The sequence below is a fragment of the Lepus europaeus genome, chromosome 11 (assembly GCF_033115175.1).
Source record: "Lepus europaeus isolate LE1 chromosome 11, mLepTim1.pri, whole genome shotgun sequence".
In the NCBI taxonomy this organism is placed as follows: Eukaryota; Metazoa; Chordata; class Mammalia; order Lagomorpha; family Leporidae; genus Lepus; species Lepus europaeus.
In genome coordinates, this window is record NC_084837.1 from 88,322,855 (window position 1) to 88,347,013 (window position 24,159).

At 47.7% G+C, this 24,159-nt stretch overlaps 1 protein-coding gene and 1 non-coding gene across 9 annotated transcripts; both read right to left on the reverse strand.

The window, feature by feature from the left end:
* Positions 1-771: 771 nt before the first annotated feature.
* Positions 772-22,584, reverse strand: TIPIN (TIMELESS interacting protein). Of its 8 annotated transcripts, XM_062206177.1 has the most exons (10): positions 22,494-22,582; positions 21,942-21,988; positions 21,452-21,528; positions 18,424-18,561; positions 18,214-18,292; positions 17,936-18,011; positions 11,477-11,599; positions 11,178-11,241; positions 4,668-4,874; positions 772-2,346 (listed from the first exon to the last, which is right to left on the reverse strand). In XM_062206177.1, exons 4-10 carry the CDS (start codon positions 18,551-18,553, stop codon positions 2,144-2,146), a joined length of 882 nt encoding a protein of 293 aa, XP_062062161.1. In that variant the 5' UTR covers positions 18,554-18,561; positions 21,452-21,528; positions 21,942-21,988; positions 22,494-22,582; the 3' UTR covers positions 772-2,143. The 8 variants fall into 8 exon arrangements, with proteins under 8 accessions (XP_062062161.1, XP_062062162.1, XP_062062158.1 ...); XM_062206178.1 differs by lacking the exon at positions 21,942-21,988 and having other exon boundaries at positions 22,494-22,542; XM_062206176.1 differs by lacking the exon at positions 21,452-21,528 and having other exon boundaries at positions 773-2,346.
* Positions 9,683-9,818, reverse strand: LOC133770839 (small Cajal body-specific RNA 14). The gene has a single exon (XR_009867520.1). It is a non-coding gene; the product is annotated as a small Cajal body-specific RNA 14 (non-coding RNA).
* Positions 22,585-24,159: the final 1,575 nt, after the last annotated feature.

Here is a 24,159-nt window from a genome sequence, read left to right on the forward strand (position 1 = left end):
TGGATGGAAGCTATTCCTCTCCTTTATAACTGTCTCATGGTGAAGATTGATTTGAGGGGACAGATGGGACAGTGCCCTGATGGAGGAGCACTAGAAAGAAGTAGTGCTACTCTTGTCTTTTACTAGCAGACCTGATCTATGATGGCCTCAGCTGGGGGAGGGGCAGTCCGTGAGGAGGGGAGGCGGGGAGGGTGAGCTGGGAACATCTGTCTGGAGCTGGGGACACAGCTGTGCTTCACGGAGTGTGTACATTCCCGTCTGTAAGTCGCCCTCCAGTAAAACCATCACTAGAGAAAGAAATCACAGAATCTCAAGAAAGCAACAGAAGGCAGACTGATCCCAGTAGAGTGTTGGTTGTTCTGTTTTTTTTTTTTTGTTTTTTTTTTTTTTTTGACAGGCAGAGTGGACAGTGAGAGAGGGAGAGACAGAGAGAAAGGTCTTCCTTTGCCGTTGGTTCACCCTCTAATGGCCGCCGCGGCTGGCGCGCTACGGCCGGCGCACCGCGCTGATCCGATGGCAGGAGCCAGGTGCCTATCCTGGTCTCCCATGGGGTGCAGGACCCAAGCACTTGGGCCATCCTCCTCTGCATTCCCTGGCCACAGCAGAGAGCTGGCCTGGAAGAGGGGCAGCCGGGACAGAACTGGTACCCCGACCGGGACTAGAACCCGGTGTGCCGGCGCCGCAAGGCGGAGGATTAGCCTGTTGAGCCACGGCGCCGGCCGGTTGTTCTGTTTTTTTATAAAATGATGGGATAACAAACCATTTGTTTTTTTTTTTAAAGATCTATTTCATTTAATTGAGGCAGAGCCACAGACAGGGGAAGACCAAGAGGTCTTCCATCTGCTGGTTCACTCCCCAAATGCCCACGATGGCTGGGGCTGGGCCTGGGCCAGGTGCAACCCAGGAATCTGGAACTCCATCCACGTCTCCAACATGCATGGCAGGAGCCCAAGCATTTGGGCCATCTTCTGCTGCTTTCCTTGGCCCTTAGCAGGAATGGTCGACGCCCATATGGAATGCCAGTGCCACAGGCAGAAGCTTCAACTAGTATGCCACAGAGTCCTCTCCCCACCCCCAACTTTGTTTTGCTCTTTTAGAAAAAATTCATCTGAAAACAGGAGACCCAGAGAGAAAGGGCTCAGCCAACTGTCAGGTGACTCCCCAAACTGCAACAACCAGTCCTGGGCCAGGTCAAAACCAGGAACCAGGAACCAGGAACTCCACCTGGGTCTCCTACGCAGGTGCAGGGGCTCGAGTCTTTGGGCCACCTTTCACCGCTTTCCCAGGCACATTAGAGGGAGCTGGATCTGAAGTGGAGCCGCTGGGACTTGAACCAGTGCTCTGATGTGGGATGCAGACTTGAGAACTGCAGTCTGGGGCCAGCGCCATGGCACAGTAGGTTGATCCTCCACCTGCGGTGCCAGCATCCCATATGGGCCCTGGTTCTAGTCCAGGCTGCTTCTCTTCCCATCCAGCTCTGCTACGGTCTGGGATAGCAGTGGACTTGCGTGGGAGACCGGGAAGATGCTCCTGGCCTGGCCCTGGCGGCCATCTGGGGAGTGATCCAGTGGATGACTCCCCAAAAACTAAAAGCTTGCTATTGAAACTGGCCGGTTCAAGTCCCAGCTGTTCCACTTCTGACCCAGCTCCCGGCTAATGTGCCTAGGTAAGCAGGAGAAGATGGCCCAATTACTTGGGCAGACCTAGAGCTGGATTTTCAACTCACTGGGGCTGGGTAAAGCGTCAACCAGATGTATATACTGAAAGTGTAAATTACAGAACTAAATAGCAACAAGAAATGTTCCTAAAGAGAATAGGAATTTGTGTTTTTGCTGTTTAAAAATAGACATACTCCACAGCAACAGTTGTTTCAAGATGCAAATACACATTACACATCCCGGAATCTACTGAAGACATTCAAAACGGCTGCTGCTTATTTCCCAGGGATCATGTATTTAGACGTCATACTTGTACAAAAATCAATGCCAAAGAGAATAAATTAGCGAAATGTGACAAAGTTAGCAGGAATAGGCGTACGATTTATCAGCTAAGGATTTCCACACACAGACGATACACACTCCTGCGCCTGCAGAACCATGACTCAACAGGCACAGGCAGAGGCCGTGCAGCCACAGCAGCAGCCCTAGGGGCACGAAGCTCCACAGGCTCGGTCCGCTGGTGTCTCCTCTGTCTTGAATTCCTCCCCTTCATTTACAGAAGTGGCTGCGGCACCGTTCTGTGAACAAATGGAAATGGCCTTGCTTGACCCACGTCCCTCCGCCTCTTGATCCTCCCCAGTATTCACCTCTTCAACAGTCTGTGTTCTGGGTATGTCCATTAACGTATCTGAAAGAGACACCAAACCATTATCACTGATTTTAGTTACATGATTCTGTCTCACCTCATGTACACAAATCTCTTCAGAAACCTAATTTTGATCACTGTCTTAGAAATATAAACCTCTTCATATATGGAGGAAGTCCACTGAGATCACAAAGAGGGCCAGGTGCTTGGCCTCATGGTTCAGACACCTGGATCAGAATGCCAGGTTTGACTCCCAGCTCTGGCTCCTGGTTCCAGCTTCCTGCCACCCATGTGGGAGACCTTGACTGAGTTCCCAGCTTCTGGCTTCAGCCCAGCCTAGTCCTGTGGGTTTCAGAAGTGAGCCAGGAGATGGGGAGCACTGTTCAACTCTGCCTCTCAAATAAAACATAAAAACCAATGATTGGATAATTTCATGTCAACTTTAAAGAGTGGGCACTGTGCCTGGCAGGTTAAGCTCCCACTTGGGACGACTGCATGCCTGCATGGAGTGCCTCTACTTCCCACTTCCTGGGCCACACCTAGGAGGCAGCAGACAATGGCACAAATCCCTGGATTCCTGCAACCCACGTATGAGACCTGCAGGAAATCCCTGGATCTTAGCTTTGGCCTGGTGCACCCTTGGCTGTTGTAAGTATGTGTTAATCTTATAAATAGAAAGTGATCCTTAACCATCTATTTTCAGGTATATGTTGGTTAAAAAAAAAAAAAAAAAAAAAGAGCCATTGTTGTCAGTAATAGTTGTACCTTCATCTCAGTTGTCATGGGAGGGCTGTATTGTGGTCCAGTGGGTTAAATTGTCACCTATAATGCCAGCATCCCATATGGGAGCACCAGTTCACATCCCAACTGTTCCACTTCCTATCCTGTACCCCCCCCATCTTTTTTTTCTTTAAAGATTTATTTATTTATCTGAAAGGCAGAGTTAGAGAGAGGCAAGGTGGAGACAGAATCTTCGATCCGCTGGTTTACTCTCCAAATGGCCACAACAGCTCAGCTAATCCGAAGCCAAGAGCCAGGAGCTTGGAGCTTCTTCCAGGTTTCCCACATGGGTTCCCAAGGATTTGGGCCATCCTGTACTGCTTTCCCATGTGGAATGCTGGCACCACAGGCATTGGCTTTACCCACTATGCCACAGCACTGGCCACTGCTCCACTTCTAATCCAGCTCTCTGCTATGGCTTGGGAAGGCAGGAGAAGATGGCCCAAGACCTTGGGAGAACCAGAGGAAGCTCCTGGCTCCTGGTTTCAGATTGGCCCAGCTCTGGAAGTTGAGGCTATTTGGGGAGTGGGCCAGGAAATGGAAGCGCTCTCTCTTTTTTTTTTTTTTTTTTTTTTTTTGACAGGCAGAGTTAGACAGTGAGAGAGACAGAAAGATCTTCCTTCCGTTGGTTCACTCCCCAAATGGCCTCTACAGCTGGCGCTGCGCCGATCCGAAGCCAGGAGCCAGGTGCTTCCTCCTGGTCTCCCATGTGGGTGCAGGGCCCAAGTACCTGGGCCATCCTCCACTGCACTCCTGGGCCACAGCAGGGAGCTGGCCTGGAAGAGGAGCAACTGGGACAGAATCCGGCGCCCCAACCGGGACTAGAACCCAGGGTGCCGGCCCCACAGGCGGAGGCTTAGCCTAGTGAGCCGTGGTGCCAGCCCAGAGCTCGCTCGCACTCTGCTTCTCTGTAACTCTGCCTTTTAAATAAATAAATAAATCTTTAAAAATAAATTAAGTATTTTAGAACCTATTCATGGGAGCCATAATTGTAGCATACTGGTTAGGCTGCTGTCTCCAACAATGGCATCCAATATGGGTACCAGTTGGAGCCCCAACTGCTCCATTTCTGATCCAGCTCCCTGCTAATGCACCTGGGAAGGCAGTTTAGATGGCCCAAGTCCTTGGGCCCCTGTACCCACATGGGTGACATGGATGAAGCTCCTGGCTTTTGGCCATCTACTCCTCCTGCTCTATTTGGAACTCTGCCTATCAAATAAATAGGTGTGTGTGCTGGTTCACCACCCACAGGCTTCCCGGGAAGACCGTGTGTGTGTGTGGCCGCGGTTTGAATACAGTGAGCCAGGAACAGGGGATTCAATTCATGTCTCCTGTAAAGGTGGCAGGAACCCAGCTACTTAAGCCATGACCATTGCCTCCCAGAGACCACGTAAGCAGGAAGGCAGGCAGGAAAGGAACCCAGAAGCTCTGAGGTGGGACACAGGCATCTCAACCAGCATCTTGAACAATCATTCACACTTTTGATTCCTAAAGATACTTTGAGAGGATAGTAAAGAAGTTACAATGTCTAACAAGCCCGTGATGTATTCATAGGAGCCCATAACACTCAGCATGACAGGTACCGTGTCCTGAGGACTGACCGTCGCTCAGCAGCCTGGCCTGCCTTCTCTCCAAGGCCAGCTGCTTATTTCTCTCGATTCTTTGTTGTTGCTCTTCTGTCAGGCTTCCACTCGATTCCGAGGCAAACTTCGCACTTTCAGGTGAGTTTGTAAACAAGGGATCTATTTCAGCAGCAGTTATATCACGGTCATTATTCTCCCCTACGTCATCTGCAGTAGAAAAGGAAACGTCAGTACATCTGTAGTATTAGACTAGTTACAGAAGGAGCTCGTCTTCAGTCAGGGGCAGGCGTCTACCCGAAGAAATAATTTGTAAGGCATGAGAATGTGAGAATAGGGGCCAGCACTGTGGTATAGCGGGTAAAGTCGCCAGCTGCTCCTCTTCCCATCCAGCTCTCTGCTGTGGCCTGGGAGATCAGTGGAAGATGGCCCAAGTCCTTGGGCCCCTCACCCACCTGGGAGACCCAGAAGAAGCTCCTGCCTCCTGGATTCTGATCGGTACAGTTCTGACTATTGTAGCTATTTGGGGAGTGAATCAACAGATGGAAGCTCACTCGCTCGCTCGCTCTCTCTCTCTCTCTGCCTCTATGTAACTCTAACATTCAAATAAATAAATAAATCTTAAAAAAAAATAAAGAGAATGTGGAAATATATACTTGATTTAAAGACACATTTATAAATCACTTATAATGAGGCATGTTAGTCAAATGGAAATACTATTTAAAATATGCATGAAAGGAAAAGTTCTTAGTTATGATTAGAAATATTTTATGCTTGGCCCAGTAAGAGAGCTTAAAGAATCCAAATCATCTTCTTGTTCTACATTTTAATTTCTGGCCATAATGTCTCTGTATAGCATACAGTCATAATTTTATGTAGGCCATTATCTTTTAGAGGGCAAAGCAGACACAAATGAAAAAGGAAAAGAAATTTGTATCTGCAGACATGTTCCCAAAATAATGTTTAGAAAATAAATGCTCTACATTATTGATGTTAACAAACTCGTAAAACCACCTAGATCAGTTATCTCAAAGCAGGATGCCTCCAACGTGATCCTCAGTGGTGAGGATTAGATGTTCCATTTAAGTATTAAGCAAAGTGAGTTTTACAAATAGGTTTAAAATCTTATGACAGTCACTGTCATCTGTGAGCTCCCTGGAAGGGTGAGAGAGCGGGGCCTCTTTTCACTTTAAGTGTAAGCACACGGGGACACAGTTGTTTCTGACTGCCCAGTCAAGTAAACACACAGATATGATCTTGTCTCACCCAAACAATTCCAAAAAAACACATGAGCAGTAGCTTAAAAAGATTCTGCAAAAGAACACAATGCCTCCAATTGCAATAGAAGCACAAGCAAGAATTAAGAAAGGAGGAGCCGGCGCTGCGGCGTAGGGGGTAAAGCCAATGCCTGTAGTGCCAGCATCCCATGTGGGCACTGGTTAGAGTCTGGGCTGCTCCACTTCCAATCCAGCTCTCTGCTATGGCCTGGGAAAGCAATGGAAGATGGCCCAAGTGCTTGGGCCTCTGCATCCACGTGAGAGACCTGGAAGAAGCTCTTGGCTCCAGATCGACCCAGTTCTGGCCATTGCGGCCATTTGTGGAGTAAACCATCTGCTGGTTTACTCTCTCTCTCTCTCTCTCTACCTCTCTGTAACTGTGCCTTTCAAATAAATAAATAAATCTAAAAAAAAAAAAAAGAAGAAGAAGAAGAAGAAGAAGAAAATGGCAGTTGTGACATTTCAAGTCCTCTCTACATAGTCACATTATGGAAGTCAAAATTATAAACCAGGGCTGGCGCTGTGGCGTAGCGGAATTAAGGGAAATAAGAACTATGGAGAAAAGCAAACAGCAAAAGAGGATCAGGAATGGTGTGGCTGGGGTGACGTCACTGTGTTGACATTTGAGCGAAGTTTGAAGAAGGTAGGAAAGTCAGCCATGGAGAGGACAGTGTTGCAGAGAGAGGACAAGGGTAAAAGCCTTAGGACAGAAATGTGCCCAGAGGTTCAGGTAGTGGCTACGGGTACATGCAGTTGAGGTGTGCAAGGGGAAGAGTAGAGGTGAAGCGGCAGAGGGAATGGGTAAGGGTCAGGGCAGACTCTACAGGGCCATGCAGGACTTCTTGACCTAAAAACTCTCAAGAGTGACATGACTACTATTTGTGAACAATACAAAAACTTTGCACCTAATTTGTGAGAAAAATGGACTGAAAAAATTTGCAACTTACTTCAACAAAATTCCTTGCATTAGTAGATAGGAGTGAGAAATAAATGCCAAGACATATTAAGGGCAATTAATATTCTATTTTTTTACTTATTTGACAGGTAGAGTTAGACAGTGAGTGAGAGAGACAGAGGAAAAGGTCTTCCTTCCGTTGGTTCACCCCCAAATGGCCGCCATGGCTGGCACTACGCCAATCCGAAGCCAGGAGCCAGGTGCTCCCTCCTGGTCTCCCACGCAGGTGCAAGCGCCCAATCACCTGGGCCATCCTCCACTGCCCTCCTGGGCCACAGTAGAGAGCTGGACTGGAAGAGGAGCAAACAGAACTAGACCCGGTGCCCATTTGGGATGCCGGCGCCGCAGGTGGAGGATTAGCCAAGTGAGCCACAGCGCCGGCCCGCAATTAATGATTTCTACTTCCATTTGGATGTATGTAATTTTGCAAGGTAAGACCAAGATTAAAAAACAAAAGCTAATCTCCAATCATACCAAGAAATACTAGCCCAAGATCTTTATAAAATATTACTCAATAGAATATTTAATCCCATTGTTCTTACTTTAAAATTGTGATGTAATGCATTTTTGGTGAGAACAAAAATAGGTATTAAATATCAGAACAGAAGTATATGTATTAAATCAGTACACACATTAAATGAATGTTCAAAACATTTTAGGCCGGCGCCACGGCTCAATAGTTCTAATCCCGGTCAGGGAGCCGGATTCTGTTCTGGTTGCTTCTCTTCCTGTCCAGCTCTCTGCTGTGGCCCAGGAGTGCAGTGGAGGATGACCCAAGTGCATGGGCCCTGCACCCACATGGGAGACCAGGAGGAAGTACCTGGCTTTGGATCAGCGTGGTGCACCAGCTGCAGCACACTGGCCACAGCAGCCATTGGGGGGTGAACCAACGGAAAAAAGGAAGACCTTTCTCTCTGTCTCTCTCTCACTATCCACTCTGCCTGTCAAAAAAAAATACACAGAAAACAGGTTCCGAGCCAGCGCCGTGGCTCAATAGGCTAATCCTCCGCCTTGCGGCGCTGGCACACCAGGTTCTAGTCCAGGTCAGGGCACCGGATTCTGTCCCGGTTGCTCCTCTTCCAGGCCAGCTCTCTGCTATGTCCCAGGAGTGCAGTGGAGGATGGCCCAGGTGATTGGGTGCCTGCACCTGCGTGGGAGACCAGGAGAAGCACCTGGCTCCTGGCTTCGGATCAGTGCAGTGCACTGGCCACAGTGGCCATTGGAAGGTGAACCAACGGCAAAGGAAGACCTTTCTCTCTGTCTCTCTCACTGTCCACTCTGCCTGTCAAAAATAAATTAATTAATTAATTAAAATAAAATAAATAAATAAAAAAACAAAGAAAACAGGTTCCACAACCATTAGGGCCCTGAGTCTCCTCTCTGTACCCGGCTTTTCACACACTTCTGTCCCCTAAACGACCATGTTAATCTACACCTTAGCACAAGGGGTTCCCTGTTTCTAAAATCTCCTCTGGCTGACCTCCACTGCTTACCCTCAGACTGTGTGCGGCACCTCCCCGGTAAAGCTCCTCCCTCCCCTCCACAACACACTATGCTCTTCTGTACCCACCCAGTGCCCTACTCATTCTAATTACAGCACTCCCCAAACTACTGGAAATGGTTTGTTGGTCTGGCTACTTGGTCGTCTATTGGACTACACGCTGTAAGGGGCCTGAGGTCATCCTTATTTATCCCTGAACCTTTAGTGCACAGCTGAGCAGCAAACTCAAACAGTGGTGCTGAATGAACACACTAACCTGGTCGTATTTGTTGCAGGATCCACCACTGCAATAACTCACTTCTTTATACATACCAAATCCTGTGCCATCATACCATATCCTACAAAAAAACCTAAAATCCTGGATTGCTTAAATCACATTCCTTCACACGTTTAAAAACAACTTATAAAATAACTTTGGAGGGACTGGAGTTGTGGCACAGCAGGTAAAGCCTCTGCCTGTGACGCCAGCATCCCAGATGGGTGTCAGTCTGAGTCACAGTTGCTCCACTCCCAATCTACCTTCTGGCTAACAGCCTGGGAAAAGTCAGTGGAGGATGGTCCAAAGGCTTGGGCCCCTGCTACCCATGTGGGAGCATGAGATGGAGTTCTAGGCTCCTGGCTTTGAGCTGACCCAGCCCTGACTGTTGGGGCCATCTCCGCAGTGAACAAGTGAATGGAAGATCTCTATGTCTCTTAGTCTCGTTCTGTAACTCTTTCTAATAAATAAATAAATAGTTTGAAAATAAATAACTTTGAAGAACTCTATATGGAGCTTATAGTTTCCACATCTATTAAAAAAGAAGACAGGGGCCAACGCTGCAGCACAGTGGGTTAAAGCCCTGGCCTGAAGCGTCAGTATCCCATATGGGCACCGGTTCCAGTCCCAGCTGCTCTTCTTCCAATCCAGCTCACTGCTAAGGTCTGGGAAAGCAGTGGAAGATGGCAAAAGTCCTTGGGCCCCTGCACCCACGTGAGAGATCCAGAAGAAAATCCTGGCTCCTGACTTCAGATCCAGCTGTTGTGGCCAACTGGGGAGTAAACCAGCAGATGGAAGACATCTCTCTGTCTCTACCTCTCTGTAACTCTGTCTTCCAAATAAATCTTTTTAAAAAAAGGAAGGAAGGAAGGAAGGAAGGAAGGAAGGAAGGAAGGGAGGGAGGGAGGGAGGGAGGGAGGGAAGGAGGGAGGGAAGGAAGGAAGGAAGGAAGGAAGGAAGGAAGGAAGGAAGGAAGGAAGGACGAAAGAATGGAAGAACGGAAGAAAGGAAGAAAGAAAAGACAACATTCATGTATGGAGCCATCGCACAGAAAATCTGATAGCTATACAGACTCTGTCGGCAGGAACCATCTGTTTTGATGTATGTGACTGTCTATGGTTGCACTGTACAACTAACAAATGCAATCGATACCAGGAACAGTCACAGAGGTCTTACTAAAGCCAGCACCTACACAGAATGAAAAGCAACCTTTCATCAACAAGTTATTCTGTATTGTATGTAATTTTATGATCAAGTGCTATAAAGGGTTAAAGGTTACCAGCATTCTCAAAAGCTCATTTTCAGGGATGACACTATGGTAGAGCAGGTTAACCAATCACCAGTGATGCCAGTGTCCCATATTGGAGCATCGATTTTAGTCTTGGCTGCTCTGTTTCCAATCCAGCTCCCTGCTAATGCACCTGGGAAAGCAGCATAAGACAGCCCAAGTATCTGGGCTCCTGCTATCTGCATGGGAGACCTGGATGGAGATCCTGGGTCCTGGCTTAGACTTGGATCAGCCCTGGCCATAGTAGCCAAGTAAGGAGTCAACCAGCAGAAGACAATCTCTCTCTTTCAAGTAAATACATCAATCATTTTTTTTTTAAAAAAGCTATATGGCTAAATATATTTTTACAACATATCTAATGGCAATTCAATTTTTCTAAGATTTATTTATTTGAGAGGCAGAGTTACAGAGAAAGGGAGAGACAGAGAGAGAGTTACTCCATTCGCTGGTTTCACTCCCCAAATGGCTGCAATGGCCAGAGTTGGGCTGATCCGAAACCAGGAGCCAAGAACATCTTCCAGATCTCCCATGTGGGTACAGGGGCCCAAGCACTTGGGCCATCTTCCACTGCTTTCCCAGGCCATAGCAGAGAGCTGGATCAGAAGAGGAGCAGTTTAGACTCAAACCAGCACCCATATGGGATGCCAGTGCAACAGGTGGGGGCTTAAACTACTATGCCACAGCACTGGCCCCTAAACCATTTTTTTTTAAAACAAGTTTTACATACAATATCCTAGATGCACCAAGGCATCTTAATGCATTTAAAAATGCATTCCTATGTACTGTGCTTTAACTACATACAAAATATAGACCTAAGAATCCAGTCCTATAATACTGCCTAGATGAACCCTGTCCATTTTTAAAAGCAAAATGGGGGGCCAGCGCTGTGGCACAGTGGGTTAATGCCCTGGCCTGAAGTGCCAGCATCCCATATGGGCACCAGTTATAGTCCTGGCTGCTCGTCTTCCAATCCAGCTCTCTGCTATGGCCTTGGAAAGCAGTAGAAGATGGCCCAAATCCTTGAGCCCCTGCACCCTCGTGGGAGACCTGGAAGAGGCTCCTGGATCCTGGCTTTGGATTGGCACAGCTCTAGCCATTGTGGCCATCTGGAGAGTGAACCAGCGGATAGAAGGCCTTTCTCTCTGTCTCTACCTCTCTCTGTAACTCTTTCAAATAAATAAAATAAATCTTTAAAAAAAAAAAATGGTTACAAAGTAGAACAACTTGTATTCTTACCATTATTGTCAACAAAATCTTCATGTATAATTGGGAGATCAAGTCGAATTCGTTTTAGACAGGTCTGAATAATAAAAAAGAATTATTTTTATATTTCTAACAATCATCTTAGAGGGAGAAATGGTCATTTATTCAATTCTTAGTTTTGAAAGCACTATTCTTCAAATAACCACTATTAATTTTCCCTACCAAGACACATTTCAAAATGAAGACCCCCCAAAAGCAATTTAGTCCCAACTAAATCTGTCCTTGTGCTATTTAGTATTATGAATGATATTCATAATAACCTCAACACTTACCTGCACTTCCTTTTTATTTCCCAGATATTCAACTCTGTCAATAAAATCTTCAAACTGCAGTCTGGGGAACAGCCTGTGCGCCCAGTGCTCCATGTGTCTGATGAGTGTCTTCAAGTCTTCAGCCTGGCCCATAAACATAAAAACGCAACAGAAGCCTCTGTCAGCAGATCCCAGAGCTCAGCAGCAGCACCAAAGTCACTGGTGTCACTTCATATTTATAAGGTTGAGAAACTTTCAGAAGGAAGTTTAGAAAGAAAAATATTTACTAAGGGCTTAGAGGACTGCAGTACAGAAGAGTACTAGAGACAGATTTTTAAAAATCAGAGGGAAAAAAATCCCAGCACAAAAATGTAATAATGTTAAATGAGAAGCATGTGTGTGCCTTTTCACAAACATAAAATAAAACTCCCAAATATGTTCAGTAAAATATGTCGAGGTATCTTTCAGGGATAACTAAAAACTGAGACAGGTCCCTAAATTATAAACAGAAAACGAAGCACTGAGAATTCAGAACTGTAACAAAAAATTTAGAAAACCCAAGGGCAAAGACTCTAAAGAAAATTCTCAAACCACAATACCTTTCTATACTTAAAATTCCAATTAAACATTAAATTTTTTTAATGAAAAATAAAATTGAGTAAAGAGAAAAGTTATAAATTTGTTTTTCCCATAAAATATTTCATTCTCTACTTAATATTTGAAATGAGAAAATGATTGAAAGCACAGGCTCTGGATCAGACTGAACATATTTAAATCCCAATTCCATCATTTTGAATGACTCAATTTACCGCTCTGTAACCTTTTTCATATATGAAAATAATAAGAATGTTGGGCCTATACTGTTTTTACTTTTATTGGACTCTGTATTTAGTTGAGATTAAGCCTTTGACTATGATGTGTTACCTCCAAAGTAATAAAAATATGGGCCGGCGCCGCGGCTCAATAGGCTAATCCTCTGCCTGCGGCGCCGGCAACCTGCGTTCTAGTCCCGGTCGGGGTGCCAGATTCTGTCCCGGTTGCTACTCTTCCAGGCCAGCTCTCTGCTGTGGCCCGGGAGTGCAGTGGAGGATGGCCCAAGTGCTTGGGTCCTGCACCCCATGGGAGACCAGGAGAAGCACCTGGCTCCCAGCTTCAGATCGGTGCAGTGCACCAGCCACAGCGCGCCAGCCACAGCAGCCATTGGGGGGTGAACCAACGGAAAAGGAAGACCTTTCTCTCTGTCTCTCTCTCTCTCTCTCACTGTCCACTCTGCCTGTCCAAAAAAAAGGACAAAAATTAGCTATTATTGTTACTTGACCTTGTCTAGAAATCAGGGGTAAAGACAATCAACTATCCCAGTAAGTAAATATATAATGATGACAACATAATGTCTTCTTATTTTCCTCTAAAATCAAGGTACATGTCCTTTCACAAAATTGTTCAGGGCTGGCATTGTGGCACAGCAGGTAAAATCGCTGCTTGTGATGCCAGCATCCCATATCAACACCGGTTCGAGTCCTGTCTGCTCCACTTCAGATCCAGCTCCCTGCTAATGCGCCTGAGAAGATAGCCGAAAATGGCTCAAGTACTGGCCCCTGCACCCATGTTGGAAGTCCCAGAAGAACCCCCTGGCTCATGGCTTCGGCCTGACCCAGCTCCAACCATTGCGGCCATTTGGAAAGTAAACCAGTGGGGACCGGCTCTGTGGCTCACTTGGTTAATCCTCCATCTGCGGCACCAGCATCCCATATAAGCACTAGTTCTAGTCCTGGTTACTCCACTTCCAATCCAGCTCTCTGTTGTGGCCTGGGAAAGCAGTAGAAGATGGCCCAAGTCCTTGGGCCCTTGCACCCACATGGGAGACTGCAAAGAAGCACCAGGCTCCTGGCTTTTGATCAGCGCAGCTCCGGCCGTTACAGCCATTTGGAGAGTGAACCAACAGAAGGAAGACCTTTGTCTCTCCCTCTCACTGTCTGTAACTCTACCTCTCAAATAAATAAATGAATCTTAAAAAAAAAAAATTCAGCCACCTAAGATCATTTTCCAGTTGTTGGGAAACCACCTCACAATGTCATATTAGATCAAAGGAATACAACAGGAAAAGCTAACTATAATAAATCCCAAATTATACAAAACAGTAGGAATGTTCTTTTTTACAGGTTTATTTATTTGCTTGAAAGGCAAAGTTACACAGAGAGAGACAGACAGAGAGCTCTTCCATCCACTGGTTCACTCCCCAAATGCCCACAGTGACTGGGCCAGATACAAGCCAGAAATCTGGAACTCCATCCAAGCCTCTAATATGCATGGCAGGGGCCCAAGCACTTGGGTCATCTTTCGCTGCTTTCCCGGAGAAATTAGCAGGGCACCTGATGGGAATTAGAGCACCAAGACTTGAACTGGTGCTCCGACACAGGATGCCAGAAGTGCTGGCTTCACCTCCTGGGCCACAACACCATGAATTGCCAAGAGGAAAGTACAGAATACTATTTACAGTATACACTCTCCCAGCCTTTCCTTACCAACTGAAGAAACAGAAAATGTGTATCCTTTGTGTAAGTTTGCTTATTTTAATAAGGGCAGGGGCCAGCACTGTGGCTCAGCAGGATAACACCCTGGCCTGAAGTGCTGGCATCCCATATGGTCACCGGTTTGAGACTCGGCTGCTCCACTTCCAATCCAGCTCTCTGCTATGGCCTGGGAAAGCAGTAGAGGACGGCCCATGTCCTTGGGCCCCTGCACCTGCATGGAAGACCCGCAAGACTCCTGGCTCCTGACTTCGGATCAACGCAGCTCCAGCCATTGCAGTCAATTTGGGAGAGAACCAGCAGATGGAAGGAATCTCTCTCTCTGCCTCTCTTCTCTCTATGTACCTCTGATTTTCAAAAAAATACTAGGTCTTAAAAAAAAAAAAGAGCTTATTTTAAACATGACCAAGACTTTATAAATTCAAAGCACAAATTCACCACTACCTGAAAACTGTACCAAGGGCAATGAACTAACATATTGGGTATGTTTTTCAATACCCTGATTTATGTTTAGTTTTGTAGTCAAAAAGAACACAAACTTGTTTTCCCTTATATCCACTAAAGCTGAGAAAATGCACAATTTTTGAACCTCTCAGGCTTGAAATCCTAGGGGAGTCTTCTGACTCTCTCTTTTTCATTTTCCTGTCTTCATCTCTTTGTTGCTCCCCTATTCAGGTTATTATCGCCTCATCCCACTGGAAAGCCAACAGCCTCTGAGCTGCTATCTGCCTCCAGTCTCTTTCCCCTTCCAAATCATCCTGCACGGCACACAAAATTAACATTATTCTACCTGGGATCTGAAATGCAAACTCCAAGGGCAACCCTTACCTATTAGTACCAGTCACTGAAAATTCTGAGACTAACTTAGTTCCGTTATATAGTTGAAAACTAAGAATACACGTGAGGGCCGGTTAAGCCTCTTCCTGCAATGCCAGCATCCCAGAAGGCCACAGTTCAGGCACTGGCTGCTCCTTTTCTTTTTTTCTTTTTTAAAAGATTTATTTATCTATCTGGAAGGCAGAGTTAAAGAGAAGCAGAGTTAGAGAGAGAGAGGGAAAGCGAGAGAGAGAGAAAGATAGGTCTTCTATCCGCTGGTTCACTCCCCAAATGACCACAACAGCCAGAATTGTGCCAATCTGAAGCCAAGAGGCAGGAGCTTCTTCCAGCTCTCCCACACGGCTACAGGGGCCCAAGGACTTGGGCCATCTTCCACTGCTTCTCCAGGCCATAGCAGAGAGCTGGATGGGAAGTGGAGCAGCTGGGACACGAACCAGCACCCATATGGGATGCCGGCACCACAAACATTGGCTTTACCCACTATGCCACAGCACCGGCAATGCCGCTCCTCTTCTGATCCAGCTCCGTTAGTGTGCCTGAGAAGGCAGTGGAGGATGGCCCAAATGCCTGAGCCACTGTACCCACATGGGAGACCCAGAAGAAGCTCCGAGCTCCTGGCTTTAGCCTGGCCTAGTCCCAGCCATTGCAGCCATTTGAGAAGTAAACCAGTGGATGGAAGATCATACTATCTCTTTCTCTCTCTGTAACTATTTTTCAAATAAATGAATCTTAAAAAAAAAAAAAGTGAAATACTATATAAAACTGCAGAGCTCTACAAAAACACGCTATCTGTAAAAAATTATATCTACAGTCCCATGTAATTCAAAGACAATTTTTAAGTATATGCCTATATGATTGACAGTTACTAAATATCTTCATTTCTCAACAAAACTTTAACATTCCAACAAATAAAATCTTACTTTTATATTATTATTTTTTTTTTTTGACAGAGTGGACAGTGAGAGAGAGACAGAGAGAAAGGTCTTCCTTTTTCCGTTGGTTCACCCCTTCAATGGCCACTGCGGCCGGCATGCTGCGGCCGGCGCACCGCACTGATCTGAAGCCAGGAGTCAGGTGCCTCTCCTGGTCTCCCATGTGGGTGCAGGGCCCAAGCACTTGGGGCATCCTCTACTGCACTCCCAGGCCACAGAGGAGAGCTAGACTGGAAGAGGAACAACCGGGACAGAACCTGGTGTGCCGGCGCCGCAGGTGGAGGATTAGCCTATTGAGCCGCAGCGCCAGCCAAATAAAATCTTAAAAAAAAAAAAAGAGGCCGGTGCTGTGGTATAGCTGGTAAATCTGCCATCTCCAGTGCCAGCATCCCATATGGGCGCCGGTTTGAGTCCCAGCTGCTCCACTTCCGATCCAGCTCTCTGCTATGGCCTGGGAAAGCAGTAGAAAATGGCCAAGTCCTTGGACCCCTGCACCCATGTGGGAGACCTGGAAGAAGCTTCTGGCTCCCAGCTTTGAATCAGCCCAGCTCCAGCCAGTACGACCAACTGGGGAGTGAACTAATGGATGGAAGACCTCTCTCACTTTCTTTGCCTCTCCTCCTCTCTCCATGTTAACTCTGACTCAAATAAATAAATAGATCTTAAAAAAAGAAAAAAAATACTACCCTTTTCACTACATCACAACTGTTTCTCAAGAGATATATTATTATCTGCAAAGCAGTCTGGGATTATTAAGAACATAATGAGTGTACAGTTCTGTTGCCATTTTTAAAATTTATGAATTTGAGAGGCATAGAACAGTGACAGAATGAGACAGAGCAAGCAAGCGTGTGCACTCCCATCCACTGGTTTACTCCCTAAATACTCACAACTAGGGGTGGGGCAGGCCAAGAACTCAATCCAAGTTTCCCACTTGGGTGGCAGGAGCCCAACTACTTGAGCTATCACCTGCCTGCCTCTAGGGTGCATTTTAGCAAAAAGCTGGAATTGAGAATGGAATTGGAACTTGAACCCAGGTACTCCAATACGGGGTGCAAGTGTCTCCACTGAAGTCTTTTTTTTTTTTTTTTAAAGATTTATTTATTTATTTGAAAGGCAGAGTTACACAGAGAGAAGGAGAGGCAGAGAGAGAGAGATAGGTCTTCCATCTGCTGGTTCACTCTCCAAGGGCCACAATGGCCGGAGCTGCACCAATCCAAAGCCAGGAGCCAGGAGTCTCCACGTGAGTGCAGGGACCCAAGGACTTGGGCCATCTTCTACTGCTTTCCCAGGCCATAACAGAGAGTTGGAGCAGCCAGATCTCAAACCAGTGCCCATATGGGATGCCGGCACTTCAGGCCAGGACATTAACCCGCTGCACCACAGCGCCGGCCCCTCCACTGGAGTCTTAACCATGAGGCGAAATGCCCACCACTATTGCCGTTAAAAAAAACAAAAGATTAAGGGGACGGTGCTGTGGCATAGCGGGTAAAGCTACAGCCTACACTGCCTGCATCATCCTATATGGGTGCTGGTTCAAGCCTTGACTGCTCCACTTCCCATCCAGCTCTCTGCTATGGCCTTGGAAAGTAGTGGAAGATGGCCCAAGTCCTTGGGCCCCTGCACCTGTGTGGAAGACCTGGAGGAAGTTCCTGGCTCCTGACTTCAGATCGGCCTAGCTCTGGCTGTTACAGACATATGGGGAGTGAACCTGCAGATAGAATATGTCTCTCTCTCTGCCTCTGCCTCTCTATAACTCTGCCTTTCAAATAAATAAATAAAATAAATCCTTTAAAAAAAAAGTTTAAAATGGCCAGCGCCATGGCTTAACAGGCTAATCCTCCACCTTGCGGCGCCGGCACACCGGGTTCTAGTCCTGGTTGGGGCGCCAGACTCTATCCCAGTTGCCCCTCTTCCAGGCCAGCTCTCTGCTATGGCCCGGGAGTACAGTGGAGGATAGCCCAAGTGCTTGGGCCCTGCACCCGCATGGGAGACCAGGAGAAGCACCTGGCTCCTGGCTTCAGATCAGCAAGATGCGCTGGCCGCAGCGGCCATTGGAGGGTGAACCAACGGCAAAAAGGAAGACCTTTCTCTCTGTCTCTCTCTCACACTATCCACTCTGCCTGTCAAAAAAAAAAAAAAAAAAAAAAAAAAGTTTAAAATGAAAATCCAACATTTCTTACCTCATGACCTTTACCTTTGAATTTTGTCTTATCAAACACATGCCTTAAGGCTGGAAGTCCTCTCTCTGAAATTAATCTGTAAACAGAAACAATTTTGAATCCCAAGTCTTTTAGAGTCATATCCAAACCAAGACTATTAAGAAGAAAAATATTTTCTACTGAACTGGAAAAAAAATTTAGAAAACTCTGATCTTTCAATCATCCTAACCAAAAGCTTTCACATTAGAACGATGAATGTAAAGAAAAACTATAAATGCATAAGAAAATAGTGACTGTACCTCTGAGCATCCAGCTTGGGTATATTCCTTTTAACTGTTCTCTTTGGAGGTACAGGAACAGGTACTCCAGTCCCTGACTCTAATGAAATATACTGAGATTTAGAATTATTTGCACAATTGAAGTAATATGTTTCCTTATAAAACGAACTACATCAGAGCCAATCAGTGGACACCCGAACACGGAACACTGCTTGGAAACTCTCTACAGACCTCCATCACGCTCAGCCCCTTCAGCGGGTCTCTCTGGAGAGGCTGGAGGCGGAAAAGGAGGAAAAGTCTCATCTTCTGTATGCTCGTAATCTGGTAGGTCAATCAAGCCATCCTCCTGCGGTTCTAGCATCTCTTCCTCTGGCAGAAAGAAGCAAAATTATTTTATTCAGGGGCTGGTTCTGTGACGCAACGGGTTAACCCCCTGGCCTGAAGCGCCGGCATCCCACACGGGCACCAGTTCTATCCTGACTGCTTCACTTCTGATCCAGCTCTCTGCTGTGGCCTGGGAAAGCAATAGAAGATGGCCCAAGTCCTTGGGCCCCTGCAGCCAAGTGGAAGATCCGGAAGAAGCTCCTGGCTCCTGGCTTCGGATCGGTGCAGCTCTGGCCTTTGCGGCCATCTGGGGAGTGAACAAGCAGATGGAAAACCTCTCTCTCTCTCTCTCTCTCTCTCTCTCTCTGCCTCTCCTTTCTCTGTGTAACTCTGCCTTTCAAATAAATAAATAAATCTTTTAAAAATTATTTTATTTAACTAAATCAAATGTTATTCATCAACTTCCACCTACAGCAAAATCCATGTGTTTCAATTAGTTAAAACACAACTCACACATCATGGAAAGAAGTAAGAAAGATGGCCGGCTTAATAGGCTAATCCTCCGCCTTGCAGTGCCAGCACACTGGGTTCTAGTCCCAGTTGGGGTGCTGGATTCTGTCCGGGTTGCCCCTCTTCCAGGCCAGCTCTCTGCTATGGCCCGGGAAGGCAGTGGAGGATGGCCCAAGTGCTTGGGCCCTGCACCCCATGGGAGACCAGAAGAAGCACCTGGCTCCTGCCATCGGATCAGCGCGGTGCGCCAGCCACTGCGGCCATTGGAGGGTGAACCAATGGCAAAAGGAAGACCTTTCTCTCTGTCTCTCTCTCTCACTGTCCACTCTGCCTGTCAAAAAATAATAAAAAAATTTTTTTTAAAAATTAAAAAAAAAAGAAGTAAGAAAGATAACAATTATGGAAAGAAGAAGAAATGACTAGGCTAGCAATCAGAACTGAGTTCTAATGCAGACCCTACCACTAAATAACTGTATGATAATTTTACGTTAACTATTTCTGCTTACCAATTGTGCTTCCAGGTAAGGTTTCCTTTGAGGAATGGGAAATTGTCTTCATATTGGTAACTTAAAACCATGTTTTTCAGGACCACCTTAGTCACAGTAATATCGGATACTGCTGGTCAATCCCCTTCTCTAGGAAAATGTCTTCTGTATTCCCCAAGTTTTCTTCCCTCTCTGGACACTCCTCCTGAATCTTCTCTGTAGATTCATTTTCTTCTAATCTGACCATTAAGCATCCAGGACTCCATCTTAGGTAGGCCCTCTTTATTCATTTGTGTACATGGCTTTAATAATCATTTATTTGCAGATGACTAATTTTTATTTCTAGCCAAGGCCTCAAATCTGAGTGACTTCCCACTTTGCAGCTCTTAAGTATCTCAAAGGCATCTATCACTCACCACGTATGAAGCTAAACTTCCAAATGTTCCCAGTTCAGTAATGTCCTCTCTCTGGCTTGTAAATCAGAAACCTACAAGTTTATCTTTGACGATTCTCTCCCCAACCCCCTCCGCATCCTCATTCCATTTCCTAAATCTCTCTTGAACCTGTGTACTTCTCCTTGTCTTGAAAACCACTTCTCCAAATCGCTTGCTTGGGGCCGGCGCTGTGGCTCACTTGGCTAATCCTCTGCCTGCGGCACCGGAATCCCATATGGGCGCCAGGTTCTAGTCCCGGTTGCTCCTCTCCCAGTCCAGTTCTCTGCTGTGGCCCAGGAGTGCAGTGGAGGATGGCCCAAGTCCTTGGGCCCTGCACCCCATGGGACACCAGGAGAAGCACCTGGCTCCTGGCTTCGGATCAGCGAGATGCGCCGGCCGCAGCGGCCATTGGAGGGTGAACCAATGGAAGGAAGATCTTTCTCTCTGTCTCTATCACTGTCTAACTCTACCTGTCAAATAAGTGTAAAAAAATTGCTTGCTAGGATTATCCCCTACTTTTGCCTCGTTCAACCCATTTTCCATACTACAATTAAAGGGAAGCTTTGAAATATAAAAAGCTGATTACACTGACTTAAGCATTCCAGTGAGACTTATGCACATCCACTCAGGATAAAGATAAAACTCCAAGGCCCTGAGAGATCTGGCCTCTCTTCCACCCACTGCCTCACCTCACACTACTACAGCTGCTGCTTTCAAGGCCTTGAGAGCGTCAATCCCTCAGGCCGCCAGGCCTCTGCAAATGCTGTTCCCTATCTTGAAAGCTCTTCACTGATGCCTTAATTCTTTCAGATCTCAGACCTCACTTCCTCAGAAAAATCTACTCCAACTTCTCAAAACTCCCTCTTTAGTAAGTGTTCAGTGTCAAGTACGAGTTTTAATACCACTTGCCTTTGGGGCCGGCACTGTGGCGTAGCTGGTAAAGCCGCCACCTGCAGTGCCAGCATCCCATATGGGCTCCACTTCCCATCCAGCTCTCTGCTGTGGCCTGGGAAAGCAGTGGAAGATGGCCCAAGTCCTTGGGCCTCTGTACCTGCGTGGGAGACCTGGAAGAAGCTCCTGGCTTTGGCTTCAGATCAGCACAGCTCAGGCCACTGTGGCCAACTGGGGAGTGAACCAGTGAATGGAAGACCTCTATCTCTGTCTCTCCCTCTCTCTCCCTCTCTATGTAACTCTTTCAAATAAATAAATCTTTAAAAAAAAGCACTTGCCCGGTTTCAACAACCTTATTCACTGGGTTCTTTCATGTTCATCTCCAATCCTAGACTCTAATTCTGCAAGGGCAAACACCAGCTGGGTCTCCTCATGCTGGTACACAGCAGGTGCTCACTCTGGTGCTCGATGAAGGAATTCAAGAAAAAAACTCCAAAGCTCCTCCCAAACTGAAACTCGTGGAGTTGGATGATCTCTAAAAGCTCACCAGTTCAAAATCTCTATGCCCACGAAGACATGAGCAAAGCACCGACTCCCGACGAGGGCCCACTGTACCTGCAGGTGAGCTACCAAGGGCAGCAGCAGGTCACTCATGCCACGCCAGTCCCCAGCTGGAGGAAGCCGACTTAGCCCTGCGGGTAGACATGAGGTGCACACCTTGGAGGCTGACGGGGAGCTCCGAACTGGATGCCAGCAAGTGTGCGCTCATCAGAGAGGTGACTCCTACTAATCTGTGTAGTGACCAAGATGGTCACACTTCGCGCCGGGTCAACGGCCACGTGACCGCCTCCTTTGACTCACAGTGAGGCTGTCTTCCTTCCACCTCTAGTCCTGGACAAGCGACGGTCACAAATGTAACCCCAACTTTCCCACGCTGTCACGACGGAAGCCCCAGCCCCTCGACGTCCCCCTAAGGTGCCACCCCTACACGACACCCAACTCCCAGCCCTCTCCTCATCCTCGCTCCCCGGCCCAGTGGCTTCTGGTAGCTTTGGGATCCGCATGGAAGGAAGGCCTATACTTCCAGGAATGGAGAAGTCCCTACCTGTACTTGCCGGGAAGAAAAGTCCTTGTCAAGGTCCCTGCGGGTGCCTAAAGGTCAACCAATGAGGATCAGACCCGCCTCAACCTTTAACCCCCCTGCCCTGAATCTATAGAAGGAGCCCTCCCAACCTCTGACTTCCCCGGCCCCCGCTCTGTTGGGGCCGGGGAACCTCGCCCGGGAGCGGAACCCCAACAAACGCCTGTGGATTAATTGATTCGTCTGCCTGGGAAGATTTGTTACGCGCCGGACACCTTGCAGCTTCAACGTCATTCATTCACCCAAGGGTCACAGCACGCTTTGCACGTTTGGAAGCTGGGGAGGGGGCCACATCAGGAACACGATCCCGCGGTTCAGGGAGAGGCAGCCCCAAAACTCTGAGGCAGGTAAACGCGTCCAGCCCTACAGGTCGAGGCCGGCCAGTCCCGCTCGGGCCAGGTCCGCCAGTCCCTTGTCCCCCCCCCCCGCCACTCCCCAGTCTCCTGGTGCTCAGCCTGCCTCCTGGGCCGCCGCCACCCTCCAGAACCGCACTCGCCCACCACCGCGCCGCCTCACCTCACTGCGAAAGCATCCACCACAGCGCGGAGGTCCAGGTCCAGGGGAAACGGCGCTTCTCGCGAGACTCACACCGCGGCCGCGAGAAGAGGACGGGCTGTTTGGCGCCAAATCCGCCCGCGGCCTGGGCGGGGCCTCAGGGAGCCGCCGGCCCCGCCCCGCCCGCCGGCCCCGCCCCCGGAAGCCGGGAGCTCCTCTCCACGCGTGGCTTCCCGGCTGCCGTGTGCTCAGACCTTTCTCTCCTTGCTCGCTCGGCGCTGGGCGGGAGCTTCAGGTTTTAGAATTACATCGGTTTTTAGAAAAGTGAGTGGGAGTAAAAAGGCTAAAGGAACCAGTCTTGGGTGGGAAACTACCACCTCTGTGGAGTGAGCAGAATTCCTGGAACACAGAGGTTTCACGTTCATTGAAACAATGAGCTTGGGCTGGTGGGCCGCGCTGTGGCCTAGTGGGCTAAGCCTCCGCCTGGGGCGCCAGCACCTCATATGGGTGCCGGTTCGAGGCCCGGCTGCTCCACTTCCTATCCAGTTCCCTGCGGATGGCCTGGGAAAGCAGCAGCAGATGGCCTAGGTGTTTGGGGCCATGTCTCCCACACGAGAGACCATCCCTCCCGCCCCCCTACAACTCTGCCTTTTAAATAAATCTTTTTTTGTTTTTTTTTGACCGAGTGGACAGTGAGAGAGAGAGAGACAGAGAGAAAGGTCTTCCTTTTGCTGTTGGTTCACCCTCCAATGGCCGCTGCGGCCGGCGCACCGCGCTGATCCGATGGCAGGAGCCAGGTGCTTCTCCTGGTCTCCCATGGGTGCAGGGCCCAAGCACTTGGGCCATCCTCCACTGCACTCCCTGGCCACAGCAGAGAGCTGGCCTGGAAGAGGGGCAACCGGGACAGGATCGGTGCCCCAACCGGGACTAGAACCTGGTGTGCCGGCGCCGCAAGGCGGAGGATTAGCCTAGTGAGCCGCGGTGCCGGCCTTTAAATAAATCTTTAAAAACAAACAAACAAAAAGGCTAGGGTTAATCTAGACACAAAAATGTCCAGCACGTCTTACCTTTTCTACTTTAGAAAGAGAAGTCCAAATGTATTTGTATTTGCTCAAATGCACACATAGCTGGGAGGAAATATGTATAAAAGTGTAGAATGAGAGCTTAATTGTACTTTTTGTGAACATAGAAGCATATTAGCTATTCAAAAAGCTGAATTGAAGAAGACTACTCAAGCAAATACATGAAGGAAAAATATGAAGAGCTGACAAAAAGATAATTGGGAAGCATTGGCAGTATTCTCTAGTTTTCTATAGTTTGAGAAATTTTATTAAAGACTTAAGAGTGGGGCGACTACAGTTCCCAGTAAGGTACTGTGTACTGAATACCCAGTGTAAAGAGGAGCAGGCGGGCTCCAAATATAAAGATGAGGAAATAGAGAGACTAGTTGCCTGTTTTGATTGGTTAATCCTGGGTGTGAATTATTGCACTGTTCCCCATAAAAATGTATAAGTGTACCAGAGCAGGCGCTGTGACACAGCGGATAAAGCCCTGGCCTGAAGTGCCGGCATCCCGTATGGGCGCCAGTTCTAGTCCCGGCTGCACCACTTCCGATCCAGCTCTCTGCTATGGCCTGAGAAAGCAGCAGAGGATGGCCAAAAAACCTTGGGCCCCTGAACCAGCCGTG